This window comes from Myxine glutinosa, chromosome 1, assembly GCF_964187855.1.
Source record: "Myxine glutinosa chromosome 1, kmMyxGlut1.1, whole genome shotgun sequence".
In the NCBI taxonomy this organism is placed as follows: Eukaryota; Metazoa; Chordata; class Myxini; order Myxiniformes; family Myxinidae; genus Myxine; species Myxine glutinosa.
This window is the reverse complement of record NC_136261.1, coordinates 251,503,532-251,519,411: the sequence shown is the minus strand read 5'-3', so window position 1 is coordinate 251,519,411 and position 15,880 is coordinate 251,503,532. Positions and strand designations below refer to the sequence as shown.

Below are 15,880 nucleotides of genomic sequence, written 5' to 3'. Positions count from 1 at the left end.
AAGAAGGGGGAGGAGCTGCCGAATCCTGGGCGTGCCGCCCATCGTCATCAAGGGTGGAGCCAGAGGGCCCGTGCCGACCAATCAGGGCCGAGGCGAGCTCACCGATGGGTGTGTTCTAGAGGCCGGCGGCTTGATCGCCCGCGGGCGTTATAAAAAGCGCGCGCGGAAGCCTTTGATAGAAGTGATGAGAAGGAGGCCAAGTGAGAAGCGCAAAGAAAGGGTTGCCAGAAAGTGCGCCAGAGACGCCAGAGGAGTCCAAGTCCACAAGTGCGAAAGGAGAAGTGCGCCAGAGATGGCAGAGGAGTCCAAGTCAAGAAGTGCAAAGAAAGAGTTCTGCAGAGAGATGCTTCAACCAGCCGCGTGAAGCCCTGACGGGGCAGCGAGTGACCCTGCCAGTGTGCGGTGTAAAGCCGAATACAAGGAGCTGCCGGCTCCTCGCTTCCCGCCCGAGTGGACCTGCTCGCTGTGCCCTGTGATTCCACCTGCTCATCCCTCCAAACGATTCGTCCTTCCATCCTTTTGTGTACGTGAGTTTGTTTTGTTTGTTCTGTCCAGGGTAAAAGTTAAGCCTGTGTAGATAAGCTAGCATTTCACTGTGTCTCCTTGATTTCTTCTGTAAATTATTTTATTATCCTTCCTTCTCCTTGGTTACTTTTGGTTGTAAATAACAAATTATATTCGTATTTCCTACTCCTGTCTTCCTCTTCTTCACATCCGTGTCGCCTTTGTCTTTTCCCCATTGAATATCTGTGGCACGATTTGGCCCACGTTTAAGGAATCGGGTTTTAGTCATCGTTAACGGTTCAGGCCGCGGCGCCATCCGCTCGGCAAATTGACATCTTACCCGCGGTCCGTAACAATTGGTGCCTGGGAGTGAGATTCGGACCTGAAGTGCGAATAGCGCGCACAAAATTACGGGTGGCCCAAAATTTTGTTTTATTTAAAAACTTAAATTTGGAAATCGTGCCATGGCTAGTCAAGGCGGCGGGATGCCAGTGGGGGAACTAGAAGAGGGGTTAGGGGTAACCCAGGATCAGAGGGAGGAGAACAATGAGGAGGTGGTTGAGGGGGTATCAGGTGCGCAAAATGGCGCCCTCGCACATGTGGCTGGAGAGGCGCAAAATGGCACCTCACACGAGGTTGCGGCAGCCGCGCCCGCAGCACTGGTGGATTCGAACCTTTTTTTGCTACAAATGGGGGCCGTTATGGACAAAATGAGTGAGCGATTGGAGGGCCAAATGGGGGCAATGAGGGACGAAGCAAGGGGTACTAGTGAGCAATTAAGAGACGGGTTAAACAATATGGGAAATAAATTTGAGGAGTTAGACAACGGGATAAAAGAGGTAAAGAATGAGTTAACGGGGCTAGAAGATAGGATGGAAGGTAAATTGCGGGAGATAGGGGAGCAATCCGCCCGGGAAATCAAACGGATGGGGAACCAGATAAAGGAGGTGAAAATCGGGTTAGAAACCAAATTGGATGCCCAGAGGGATGAGTTGGAACAGATGAGGGTGGCATCTACCAAAGAGATGGGAGAAATGAAGGAGGAAATAAGACGAGGTGTAAGCGAGGAGGTCTCGGGGGTACGCGAGGAGGTAAAGCGAGGTGAGAAGCGTATGGAGAAACAGGTGAGAAATGGGACGGCAAAGTTACAAGGGGGCATAGAGGACCTGACGCAGGAGGTGGAACAGCTGACGGTGGGACAGACGGAGTTAGTGGAGCAGGTACAAAGGAACACTGCGGTACTAGGAGGGTTAAAGGCGACACAAAAATAACTAAAAAACGACTTGATAGCGACGAACAGGGAATGTCAGATGGTACGTGAGGGACTGACAACGAGGTTGGACGAGGTGACAGAAGTAATGGAGACGAAGGACCCGGAGGTGAGGACGCACATAGAAACGTGAAACGGTTAAGGTGGCGTTAGAGGAAGAGATTGAGGAGACGCACCGGGAAATAAAAGAGGTGAAGCAAAAGTTAGAGGAAGTGGAAGAGGGGGTGAGTGAAATTAAGAAGAGACGGAGGGAAACTAAGAAAGAAATACAGGAGGAGGTGATGGAATATGTGCAAGGTCGGTGCTCAAATCGTGATGGTGTGCTTGCTAACCAAATAAAGAGTTGCAGGTGGCGAAGGAGGTGCGGAGACGAGGTGCCAAGGGGAGTGGCGATATACGCGGAAATGTATATGGTGTGAGGAGATTCAGTCGGCTTGGTGGTTGGTTTGGACCCGGGTGTTCGTGAGAGGCCGTTGGTGAAGTGTGCGACAGGTACGGCGTACAAGAGAGGAGGTGTGCGAGAACGTCCGACTCTGGGGTGTGTGAGGAAAAAGTGCGCGCCAAGGAGTGAGTGTGCTGTTGAGAGTGAGTTGGTCGTAGCGCGTGTGCGGGGGGGGCACATGGAAGCGCGGAGTGGGGAGTGTTACAGAGGATGTAACGAGAGAATGCACACCTGTGGTGAGTGTTACGGAGGGTGTAACGGGAGAGTGTGCGCAAGAGGATGCGCGAGAAAGGTGTGTAACGGACGGGTGCATGAGGAAAGAGTGCGCTGGCGAGAGTAAGGGTGAGTGCGCGACCGAGTGTGGAGGTGAGAGTAGTGAGAGTGACATGGAGTGTGAGTTGGTTGTGGCAGGTGAGAGAGGATGTACACCTGGAATGGAAGGATGTACACCTGGAATGGTAGAGCGCGTATGGGAATGCACGCTGGCGTTGGTAGTGAGGCACGTGGTTGGGTGTGCAAGCGAGTGCACACCTGTGGTTGTCACAGAGGAGGTGACCGAGGAGGGAGCGCGAAGAGGTGTGTTGGTGAGGTGTGCGAACGACGAGTGTGTGCAAAGGTGTGTGGTGGTCAGGTGTGTGACCAAGTCTGGGAGCGGAATGAGTGTTCCTGGGTGTGTAAGAGAAGGTGCAATGACGAGAGGCATGGAGACAGCTGGATGTGTGAGCAAGGAACGGGCTGCGGGGTGTAAGCATGCGAGTGGAGCATCGACGCTAACCGGATTAGCGGTTAGACCGACTTATAGCCGAAGCGGGCCCTCGGGGCGTGCCGGGCAGCTTTGCGTGCCGCGGAGAGCCGCAGCGGTTTCGAAAGAACCGCCGTGCGGGATCCACGCCGGGCCGTGCTCTGACCGGCCGCGTCCGTGCTCCGCTATGCGGAGCGGGCGGCCCGGTAGGAAGGGTCGTCATGGCGACCCCTTTTTGTTGAGGCGTTCCGGCAGGGCGAGATCGGGCCATTGGACGGCTCTGTGCCGAGATGGTGCGTGGGATCTCGGCCCGGGTAAACCTCCTTCCCAGCACCGAAGGCCGGACGGATCCAGCCGCCGGCACCAAGCAACCCGCATTCATTGCTCGGCTTTACGAAGCCGAGCTTTAGAGATGACTTGGCGCACCGAGAGGCTCAAATGCGTAGACGTGTGATGAGGATAGTGTTTTGGACCCGAAATTGAAAAGATTTTTTTTTTTGATGATTGGCAAGGATTGGCAGAGTGATGATTGGCAGATGATTGGTAGTGATTGGCAAATTTTTAATTAGCTGGAATTTGGTGTGCAAAATTGGTAGTGAGAGATACCCGATGTGGTGGGATGGCAACTCTGCCATCTCTCACAGCGGGGGCAAAGGAGCACTAGTTATGGGGTTTATGGCAGTGAAAACTAGCCCGGGAGGGTTAGGATATAGTGTGTAGGGACCTAGAGATTGACAATAGGTAACGGTAAGGTTTAGGTAGTGACAATGATACCTGTAGTGGGGACGGAGGTAGATTAGTTTGGATTATAATGACGTGGTATGTGCTTAGTTTAAAGGGAAGACGGGGAGCACTAAGTTAGCAGGGCAACAGGTAGTTCAGATGATGCCGTGTGTATGGTTAAAAGGTGTGATTGCACAGGTGTGCAACTGGACAGGTGTATGAGCAGGGTATGAGTAAATGATTGTGATTGTGAGTTGTATTGAGATTGCACAGGTGTGCAACTGAACAGGTGGATGGAGCAGTGTATGAGGGAGTGATGGTGATGTGTGCTGTGTTGACCAAATGGTCCAGGGAGGAAGGAGGGTGCAGGAAGCACCAGGAGGAGTGATTGCACAGGTGTGCAACTACAGGTGAATGGAGAATGGTTGTATGGAATAAATGGTCTGGAGTATATGGAGTATGGAATGGATGGTCGTGGAGTGAGTATGGTGGAAACTGTGGAGTGGAGTGGATGGTGCGAAGGTGTGGATGGGGGAAAGGTGGATGGACCCCATCACGAATACCCGGGGAGGGTAGTGTAAGTGTTAGGTAGAGGGTACAGGTAAATTGTGGTTGGATATTAGCATCTGTGGTGCGTGGTGGAAGAATGGTCATTGAATGGGTGCATTAGTGTTGTGGAAATGGCTGGGCGTGTAGCCTGTTAGTGTGTGTAGTTGGTTGGGCACTCCACCACTGTGAGGATGTCGGCCAGGTGAGGCCGCAGGTGGGATCTGGGAGCCGGTAGAGTTGTTGTGGATGGGGCCCGAGGATCCGGAGGATGGACCCGGGTAGCCCAGTGCCAGAGGGCACCAAGGGGTGACAGAGCCAGGAGGGGCCTTCCCCAATTAGATAGGTAAGGTAAGGAGCTAGGTAAGCTCGGGTGGCAACTACAGTGGTGGAGGTGTGCAGGTGGGTAGACCTGCTGGGAGAGCTACACGACTCAGCCCTGAAATTGTGCAAGGGCACAGGGAGTTGCATCGGGGGAGTGAGACCCCAAATTGATGAAGCACCACAGTTTGGTCAATGGGAATTTGGTTCTTAAAACCGCATCGAGTAAGATGGCCAATGGTTTGGCAGGGAAAGACCCCGGGTAGTGTAAAGTGTGTTAATGTCATTTAGAGGATAGTTAGGATGGAGATCTCCTCGCACCATCTGCATCCACTCACCTGAGGTGACAAAGCTCCACACCATGCCGTGGTTTGTTGGTTTTTATTATTTTGATGCAAATGTTTGGAATGTGAGACGCATCATGACGTGGGTGTGACATTGTGCTGATGTTCCATCTCTCCCTCCTTATGAGGATTGATGATAAATTGGTGATGGCAAATTTTGAAGTAGTGGGAGTAAAGACGAATTTGGTATAGGGGAAATGTGGGGAAGACGTGACATTAGTGACGAATTTGGAAATGTGTAGATTGTTGTAAATATGGGGTAAGGGCAAGGGTAGAGTAGGTGACAGGGGGGGTGACGTACGGTAGGGACGAGCTTTTCTCCGCTCCGTCTCCATACGCACCTCGCCTTGCATTACCTTTATTGATGTGTACCCTTGTGACCTTACCCCTCGCTCATCTGTCTTTTCCCCCCTTTGTCTCCCACATGAGGACTGTGCGCCACTGGGCACCGAGGGGAGCGTGCATGAGTCCGCCATTGTGCGCCTGAAACTCTCGCAACCACAGCTGTCTGCATCGATGCACCACCTTATGGACCACATGTCTGTGGCTGAGCACCACTGATGGACCCCATGGGTTGGGGCATGGCCCCTCTGCTGGGACCGGCCATGAAGGCCCGAGATCTTGCTGGCGGACCTTGGTCACAGGGCACCTATGCCCCACAGGTGAACCACACTAGTCGGCCCTGTGGGCCATAAATAAGTAAAAATGGACACGTTGGGTGCATTTTATTTTATGTGCAAATAGGCTGCCAGCAAAGAAGATGACAACACCTGGAAGATAGCAATAGCCAGCAGAGGGAGCCGAAGAGCAAGACACCACCAAGGGTTTGTTGTTTTTGTTTTTATTGAACAGTGATAACTGCGCACCGATTGGTGCTCGAGGGTGTATTGGTGCGGTGTGGGTGCTTTCATGGTGCATCGATGCAGGGCAGACTGTCTTCCCCCCCCACAAAAGAACGATCACAGGTCCTGGGTTGCGTATTGTAAATAAAAGTAGCGTCAACTAAATAATACTCCCCCATCGTAAATGTATAGTTTGAAGACAATTCCGCAATTCGGTTAGCTGTGGACGTAAGTCTGTTAGGTAGGGTGCAATGGAGCAGCGGGACATATTTATTTATGTTTTAAAACTGTCACACTCAGGGTCAGGTTAAATGTAGAGGGAACTACACCTACGTGCCACACTAAAAGTAAAGGTAAGAGGCCCGGGACGTGCCTAAGAGGAGGAGGGTGCAGTGTTGTGGATATAAGGATTGTGTTTTTTTTATTGTGTTTTTTTATTGCTTTATTGTGGACCCTCCTGCCTCCAGTTGTGTATAAAGGTCAAAGGGCGTCCCGTAGTTAGGTCATATACAATCACGGTTAGCCAATAATAGATTTCCTGCTTGTTGGGAGTTATTTCCTTATTCTGTGTATTAGGCTAAGGATTTGTCTTCCATTAATTGACACTCCATTGCACCGAATTCAACTTTCATTTTCATTTCACAAAGCCTCAATTGCCAACTGCATTCACCGCGACTCCATTAGCCACGAGGTAGGCTTGGAGAAGAAGGGGGAGGAGCTGCCGAATCCTGGGCGTGCCGCCCATCGTCATCAAGGGTGGAGCCAGAGGGCCCGTGCCGACCAATCAGGGCCAAGGTGAGCTCACCGATGGGTGTGTTCTAGAGGCCGGCGGCTTGATCGCCCGCGGGCGTTATAAAAAGCGCGCGCGGAAGCCTTTGATAGAAGTGATGAGAAGGAGGCCAATTGAGAAGGGCAAAGAAAGGGTTGTGAGAAGTGCGAAACCAGAAGTGCGCCAGAGACGGCAGAGGAGTCCAAGTCCAGAAGTGCAAAGAAAGAGTTCTGCAGAGAGCCGCTTCAACCAGCCGCGTGAAGCCCTGACGGGGCAGCGAGTGACCCTGCCGGTGTGCGGTGTAAAGGCTAAAGCCGAATACAAGGAGCTGCCGTCTCCTCGCTTCCCGCCTGGAGTGGACCTGCTCGCTGTGCCCTGTGATTCCACCTGCTCATCCCTCCAAACGATTCCAGTCCTTCCATCCTTTTGTGTACGTGAGTTTGTTTTGTTTGTTCTGTCCCTGGGTTAATTAAGACTGTAATAGAGCTAGCATGGTTAAGCTAGCATTTCACTGTGTCTCCTTGATTTCTTCTGTAAATTATTTTATTATCCTTCCTTCTCCTTGGTTACTTTTGGTTGTAAATAGCAAATAAATTATATTCGTATTCCCTACTTCTGTCTTCCTCTTCTTCACATCCGTGTCGCCTTTGTCTTTTCCCCATTGAATATCTGTGGCACGATTTGGCCCACGTTTGAGGAATCGGGTCTCAGTCATTGTTAACGGTTCGGGCCACGGCGCCATCCGCTCGGCAAATTGACATCTTATCCGCGGTCTGTAACAATATATATATATATATATATATATATATATATATATATATATATATATATATATATATATATATATATATATATATATATATATATGTATATATATATATATATATATGTATATATATATATATATATATATGTATATATATATATGTATATATATATATATATATATATATATATATATATATATATATATATATATATATATATATATATATATATATATATATATATATATATATATACAGTCACGTGAAATGACTTTTTCAACATATTTTCAACATACAGCTCTTTGATCTTCATTTCAACAATATTGATAGATAAAGGTGATATAATATAACAAATATCATGAAACATTTACATTTTGTAGTTCATTGTATCTATCTATAATTCCAGTAATCTCTGTATGTCTGTGTGTTTGTCTGTGTGTTTGTCGTTTGTCTGTGACCGCTGTTTCTCGACAACCACGGGTCCGATATACTTGAAACTTGCCAGGTATATTGCTGGGGACCCGAGGATGTGCCTTTTCAAGGTTTCATATTAATCGGAGAAGTAGTTACCGAGCTATGGCGATTTCTTTACCAAACTCCGCAAGCCGTTCGCTTTGGACCAAACCATTTCATGTAAATAGAGGGGGGGGGGGGGGGGATTGTCACCGTACTCGCAAGCCGTTCGCTTTGGACCAAACCATTTCATGTAAATAGAGGGGGGGATTGTCACCGTACTCGCAAGCCGTTCGCTTTGGCTTTGTGAATGGACCAAACCATTTCATGTACATAGAGGGGGGGGATTGTCACCGTACTCGCAAGCCGTTCGCTTTGGCTTTGCGAATGGACCAAACCATTTCATGTAAATAGAGGGGGGGGATATAATTTTAGATATATATATAGTACGGGCATGCCCTAGTAATTTAAATAAACATAAGTGCAAATTTCGCATGTGGAAAAAGTAAGGACACCCCTACATTTATCACGACTTCAAATACCTAAAATTAGAATCAGGTGCATCAGCTCAGGTGCAAATGGTTAGAACATCGTTAGAGAGGATCTTGGAGGAACCTGTCTTATTTAAACCTCAGACATTTCGTTTGGTTTGCTCTTTGTTGTTGAAGTGTGCGGCATCACCATGCCTAGATCAAAAGAGCTCTCTGAGGCCTTCAAAACGAAAGTTATGGGTGCCCACGAGTCTGGGAAGGGATTTTAAAAAGATATCCAAACAAATTGAAATCAATCATTCGACTGTGCGGAAGATCATCTACAAGTGGAGAAGATTCCAAACAACTGCCAACTTGTTCAGGCCAGTCCGCCCCAGCAAGTTCAGCCCGAGAGCAGACAGCAAGATGCTGAAAGAAGTCTCCAAGAACCCCAGAATGTCATCACGGGACCAACAGGTAGCTCTTGCCACTGTTGATGTCAAAGTGCATGAGTCTACCATTAGAAAGAGGCTGACAAATTTGATCTACATGGGAGGTGTGCCAGGAGGAAACCTTTGCCGTCCAGAAAGAACATCAGGGCAAGACTAAAGTTTGCCAATGAACACCTCAGCAAAGACCAGCACTTCTGGAACAATGTGCTCTGGACAGATGAGTCAAAGGTAGAGCTATTTGGCCACAGTACCAGAAGACATGTTTGGCGAAAACCAGAGACAGCATTTGACCACAAGAACGTGATACCAACTGTAAAGCATGCTGGTGAAAATATTATGGTTTGGGGCAGCTTTGCTGCATCAGGGCCCAGGCAGCTCACCATCATAGAATCCACTATGAATTATTCATTGTACAAGAGGGTGCTTGAGGATAATGTGAGGCCATCTGTCGGCAAGTTGAAGCTCAACAGAAGGTGGACCTTGCAACATGACAATAACCCTAAACATACCAGTAAATCCACCAAGGAATGGCTGAAAAGAAAGAAATGGAGGGTTCAGGAATGGCCAAGTCAAAGCCCGGATCTAAATCCCATCGAGATGTTGTGGGGGGATTTGAAACGAGCTGTGCATGCAAGAAACCCCTCAAACATCGCACAGCTGAAAGAATTCTGCATGGAGGAGTGGGCAAAATTTTTCCCAGTCGATGTCAGAGACTGGTAGACAGTTATAAGAAACGCCTACTTGAGGTTGTTTCTGCCAAAGGGGGCAATACCACCTATTAGAGCCAAGGGTGTACTTACTTTTTCCACATGCGAAATTTGCATTTATGTTTATTTAAATTATACAATGGACTACAAAATGTAAATGTTTCATGATATTTGTTTTATTATATCACCTTTATATATCAATATTGTTGAAATGAAGATCAAATAGCTGCATGTTGAAATATGTTGAAAAAGTCAAAACTTTACACGGGGTGTACTTACTTTTTCACGTGACTATATATATATATATATATATATATATATATATATATATATATATATATATATATATATATATATATATACATACATACATATATTGTCGTGTGACTACCTCTGGTGAACACTGCAGGGTGACACGGAGGACCAAGCGAGCTTCAACTCCGAGGCATTGAATTCAATGGGGGCCTTCGTTACACGCGAGGGAAGCAAGTGGGGAGAAGCCATAAGCGCTTACCTTCACGGATCCCACCGACAGTCTTCATTAACATAACCCCCGTTCATGGTTAATAATTAATTCAACCGACACAGGATTTACAATGTACAAGAAAATGCCAGCTTTATTAACCAAAATGCCGGTAACAAAGAAATGCACAATAAAACTATATTCCTCACTGGAGCGCTCCAACACAGACCCGAATACAGACAAAGGAAAATATAACTGAAAAACAAATTTGTGTAGTTTGTGGCACTTAGCTCGAATCGGCTCTTGAATCTCGTCAGGAATTGTCAAAACCCCCTCGCGTCTTTGGTGGGAAAATGCACTCATTGGCATGAACTAGGCCTCAAACTAGGCCTCGCTGCACATCCGCTCACTCCTGGCTTCGTCGAGATCTCAGCGAGCAGTCAGCGCCTGTCCACTCGTCGTTCTTGCTTGGGAAAACCGGGCTTGGGCTTGGGAAACCCGCAGATCTCGGTCCGCAGTTCCTCCTCCTCACGATCACTATGAAGATGTCAGAACACGACCGTTCGTGATGAATATTCCTTGTGCAAGAGCAATAGCGACCGTTCACTATGGGATCCAGATCGAGAAGCCAAAAATGTCCAACGTTTCAATTATTTTGTACTTGAGGCTCTGACGTCATCCTATGACGTTTCCGTGTCCGCTCCTATCAGCGAGTCCCATCTTACCAGTCCTGTGCCAATCGAATCCCGGACCAATCACTGCTCTTCTAAGCGTGGCTCCACGGCCCTGCCTGATTGAGGTGGTGATGTAGTGGCGCCGGCACCAGCGGTCGTGTTCTATGCCTGGTTTCCGGTTGGTTTTATTTCGTGTTATTAATTATGGTGTTGATTGCTTGGTTTGGCTATGGTGTGTAGTGCGGTGTCATCAGGAACACATGAAAAGTTTACAGAGGCAATTACATACAGGGGATAAATTTACCCATAATCCCTCGCTAATTAACAAACCCCACCCCTCTCATGGGGACGATGATACAAGCTCTTCGACGAAATACGGTCTGCACAAATTTCCTACTTATGATACATCGAGGTTTCTTCTTCTTCACGACAGTCGGAGCACACTAATCTATACACCCTACCTGGAATAAGGTATTGCCTACCCCCCTATAAACGTAACAATATGCATGTATCTCATGTGTGGCATTACATTTGGGACATTGGAATCATCCATCATTCAAGAAAAAACGAACAGACAATCTATATAATAATAGCGTAAGGACTCGACTTTGTTATCCCTTTTACGCCGCACCCAGTGACCCGATGCCCACAGCACTAATGGATTTACGATCTACAAACCGCGCTCTTTGTTTATCACGTACAGACATACTCGAAAAATCTGAATTAGCCGACGTTGGGGCCCAAAAGCATCCGATTAACTGCCGATACGACACCATGTTATTGGCGTCTGCTGTGTGAAGGCGAAGCAAGCCGTCCGCTGATTGGACAGTCGAAGGCGACAGCAAGCCGTCCACTGAGTGGACAATCCAGAGCATGCATTTGTGCCGGTGTCGTCGATCGCGGTGTACGCTAACCTCATCAGGTGGGTTTACCATAATTTCTTCCATATACTGTGATTACGACGAAGTGAAACCGATCAGCAGCCCATCAGTATCATATAAAGCAATAAATACCAAGGCTTCAGCTTCTGAAAGCTTAAAACAAAGTGTACTTCGCCGAGTGACGGCCAAACATTCCGTAAACTGGGTATCTATTTGCCTGCTCCTGTCTTCTCCCCACGGCCAGTTATATGTGGCATGTTCAAGACCACGGTCGTTCAAAGATGTGTATATCAAGGTTGATAATACGAGTACGGAAGGAGTCGTCAGAGGCTTGACTATTACCCCAAACATTGTTTATCCAGAAGTTTTAAAATAATTTCAACCTCTGATACTGCGTTCATTGTATTATACTAGGGCATGCCCGTACTATATATAAGCTAGGACGTGCCCGTACGTGGGTGCCCGTTCCTTGCCAAAAAAAAAAAAAAAAAAAAAATTTGTGTAGGGGTGTGTGTGTGTAAACATCCTAGGGCGTGCCCGTACGTGGGTGCAAAAAAACATGCGTGCAAACAACAACAACAAAAAAAAACTTTGAAACCACGTGGCAGTAACGACCACAGAACCCCCCCCCCCCCCCTCTATTTACATGAATGGTTTGGTCCATTCGCAACGACCACAGAACCCCCCCCCCCTCTATTTACATGCAATGGTTTGGTCCAAAGCGAACGGTTTGGTCCATTCGATGTGATTCGATGATTCGATGTGAATGGTTTGGTCCATTCGCAACGACCACAGAACCCCCCCCCCCCTCTATTTACATGAATGGTTTGGTCCATTCGCAAAGCCCTCTGCAAGCTCTCTGATTGGTTGAATCGTTTTTTGGACATAGCTCGGTAAGTAATTGTCCGATTAATATGAAACCTTGAAAAGGCACATCCTCGGGTCCCCAGCAATATACCTGGCAAGTTAAAAGTATATCGGACCCGTGGTTGTCGAGAAACAGCGGTCACAGACAAACGTACAAACGTACAGACAGAGATTACTGGAATTATAGATAGATTCCTACTGCTCTGCCTTCACATTGACGCTTACCCAATGCGCCAGTATGGGGCTAATTCCACTCGATTTACTAAACCGTTCATTTTTTTAAGTCTATGGTTCTACTGCTGTTCCTTTCCATTGACACATACCACTGCGCCAGTGTGGCCAGAGTGGTGCTATGCCGATTCCTTTTACGAATCCATTCATTTTTCAAAAGTATATCATAGCGTTGTCATTTAAGTAGATTGCAATAAATACGTTGTTCATATACGCACTCTTCATTCTCATCTTTCTTCCTAACTCTTACTCGGACAAGCAAATCCCCTATGCCATCCATAATGGTACACTCTATCCATACACCACATCCTCCCTTCCGTGGATGTTCCACGGGTTTCGGCTAGTTAACAAATAATACCTTTAAAATTATCTTTGTAAATGATTCTAAAAATAATTCTCTTTAAAAAAATCAACTAAGAAGAATCAAGAAGTAGAATAAAATAATCTCCAATAAAACTTACACGACCCACAATAAGTTAGGGATATTGGCAGGTTCTTCGGTGTGGTTGATTTTGTGTATTAATTATGTTGAAAAAAATTGTTGGTCCTAATTCTATGGTTATTAATGAGTGTGACAAAACAGCATTCTTGATTTCAATACCGTAACCCTAACCCCTATAAAAAAAATAAACTCACTCCCACAATATCCCTAACTTATTGTGAGTAGTGTTCCCGAAACTTCTTCCATGTTTCTTCGGAAACTTCGAGGACTGAGTGGCGTGCTGATGAGGAGGGGAGTGTCGTTGAAGCTGAAGGGAAAGGTGTGTGCTGCATGTGTGAGAAGTGTTATGATTTATGGGAGCGAGACATGGGTAATGAACGTAGAGCAGCAACGAAGGCTGGAAAGAGTGGAAATGCGAATGGTTCGGTGGATGTGCGGAGTATCGTTGAGAGAGAGGAAGACAAATGATGAATTGCGAAAGATGATGGGAATAGAGCCTGTGATTGATGCTGTGAAGAGGAACAGGTTGAGATGGTTTGGTCATGTGTTGAGGAAGGATGAAAGTGACTGGTTGAGAGGAGTGATGGAAATGAATGTAGAAGGAAGTGGAGGACGGGGAAGACCGAGAAAGACTTTGCTAAAGATGGTGGAAGAAGAAATGCGGGCAAGGGGGTTAACAAGGAGAGATGCAGAAAATAGGGCAAAATGGAGAAGATTGTCATGGGGACCGCAAGGCTAACCCCCGCTCTAGCAGGGGAAATGGCCTCAAAATGCATGTTGTTGTTGTTGTATTGTGAGTAGTGCATGTATGAGCTATCTTCATGAATATCTAACTGGTTCGTGTAAAAATATGACTAATCGTGCATCCTTTATTGAGCTGCAAACCCCAGGTACCGGTAATAGGGCATAATATCGAAATCCCACGTCCCCAGTGGTTTTATTTACCATATAATTTAAATCAATGATATTATAAAAATGCATATCAAGCCTCACATATGGTTCATATAATATAATAGGGCAGCATTTTTTAAGTTAATCACACCTCCGCAGGTGCATTCATCATACAAACATAATCGACCTTTCACTTAAAATGTCATATCAGTTATATATAAATTGATTGACAAGTTGTATAATTTTCAAATTTGACGTCACAAAGAAGGTGGTCCTTCAAAAGTTTTGGGAATCAACCTCTGCCTCCCACGCTTCCCCAATTGTTCCTACAATGTGTGGGTTTGCAGGATGAATGCTGGTTAAATGATTTTTAAAATTATAATGTCACGAGTTAAAGTCAAAGCACAAAGTTTCCAAAGGTGTTGTGGTAAAAATAAAAATAAACGTAATCGTCCATTCTGCAGGGCTTTCCAAATGGAGTATTTTCCCATTGAACTTACAGGCGTCTTGTCGAACCGACGGATGTTTCCCGGAGAGACTGGAGTGGAAACGATGGGCTCCCGCTGCTCCATGCGGTTGAACTGTGACGTCAAAACACCCAACGAGACAGATTAGGAAATCAAATAACAGCAAATACTTTTTGCATCCTCGACTGCTGCTCGTTATGTCAATTGCAATGTCCTTAAAATCTCACCGGACTTTGTCCTGCAGATCTTTAGTTCGTGCAATTTTGTTTTTCAGCCAAAATGTCACACTCTAATAATGCGTATCTCTCGTTAAAACTTCCCGCATCACACCACGATTTCCGCTTCAGAAACCAACGCCACCCGAGGCAAGCCGCATTCTGCACTGCCTGCTTGTAGTAGACTTATAAACCTCCAGAAGGAAACTAAGTTCTGCTGTACCACGTGCACAATAACTATCAAACGTTTGGAGAGAGAGAGAGCGAAGGAGGGAGAGAGAGGAAAGGAGGGAGAGAGAGGGAAAGGGAGGAAGGGGGAAGTGGGAGGATGAGGGAGGGAGAGGTAAGGAGAGGTAGAGAGAGAACGAAGAGAGAGGGAAAGCGAGGAAAGGAGAGGGTGGGGGAGGGAAGGAGAGGCAGGGGCAGAGGGAGAGTGGGGGGAGAGAGGAAGAGGGAAGGAGAGGTAGAGAGAGAACGAAGAGAGAGGGAAAGCGAGGAAAGGAGAGGGTGGGGGAGGGAAGGAGAGGCAGGGGCAGAGGGAGAGTGGGGGGAGAGAGGAAGAGGGAAGGAGAGGTAGCGAAAGAGGGGAAGAGGTAGGGAGAGATGGGGGAGAGAGGAGGGGGAGCGATGGGGGGGAAGGGAGGGAGAGAGTGGAGAGGTAGGGAGAGGGACGGGAGACAATAAATGGGAAGGAGAAGGAGGAAATGAGGGGAAGAGGAAGTGGGAGGAAGAGAGAGGACGAAAGTGGGAGAAGGGGAGATAGGGGAGAGGGGAGAGAGGGAAAGGGAAGGAGAGTGGGAGGAATGGGGAGTGGGAGAGTGAGGGAAAGGGAAGGAGAGGGAGAGGGAAGGAGAGTAGTAGGGAGAGGTAAGGAGGAAGGGATAGGGAGAGTGAGGGAAAGGGATGGAGTGAGAGGGAGAGAGAAGGAGAAGGAGGGAAAGAAAGGGAAAAGGAAGGAGAGTGGGAGGGAGAGGTAGGGAGGGATGGAGAGTGAGGAGTGAGGGAAAGGGAAGGAGAGGGAAGGAGAGTGAGATGGAGAGGTAGGGAGGGATGGAGAGTGGGGAGTGAGGATAAGGGAAGGAAAGGGAGATGGAGAGGGAAGGAGAGGGGAGAGAGGGAAAGGGAAGGAGAGTGGGATGGATGGAGAGTAGGAGAGTGAGGGAAAGGGAAGGAGAGGGAGAGGGAAGGAGAGTAGGAGGGAGAGGTAGGGAGGAAGGGAGAGGGAGAGTGAGGGAACAGAGAAAAAGAGAGAGAGTGAGGAGAGGACGTTTCACAGCTCACAAAGCCAAAAAAGTTCAGTGTATCGATAAACGAACAATTGAAATTCGATGCGGTTGTAGCAAAAAATCATCCTAACATATTTGAAAGGAAATCATCTTGACATATTTATATATATA

General features: G+C 47.3%; 1 protein-coding gene across 1 annotated transcript in view; it reads right to left on the bottom strand.

Moving 5' to 3' along the window:
• The window catches only part of LOC137419390 (cyclic AMP-dependent transcription factor ATF-3-like), a 50,995-nt gene extending 36,619 nt beyond the window's left edge, over positions 1-14,376 (bottom strand). Inside the window, exon 1 of the mRNA XM_068105465.2 lies at positions 14,302-14,376. Coding sequence (XP_067961566.1) covers positions 14,302-14,373 — 72 coding nt within the window. The 5' untranslated portion in view covers positions 14,374-14,376. The remainder of the gene's footprint in view (positions 1-14,301) is intronic.
• Positions 14,377-15,880: the final 1,504 nt, after the last annotated feature.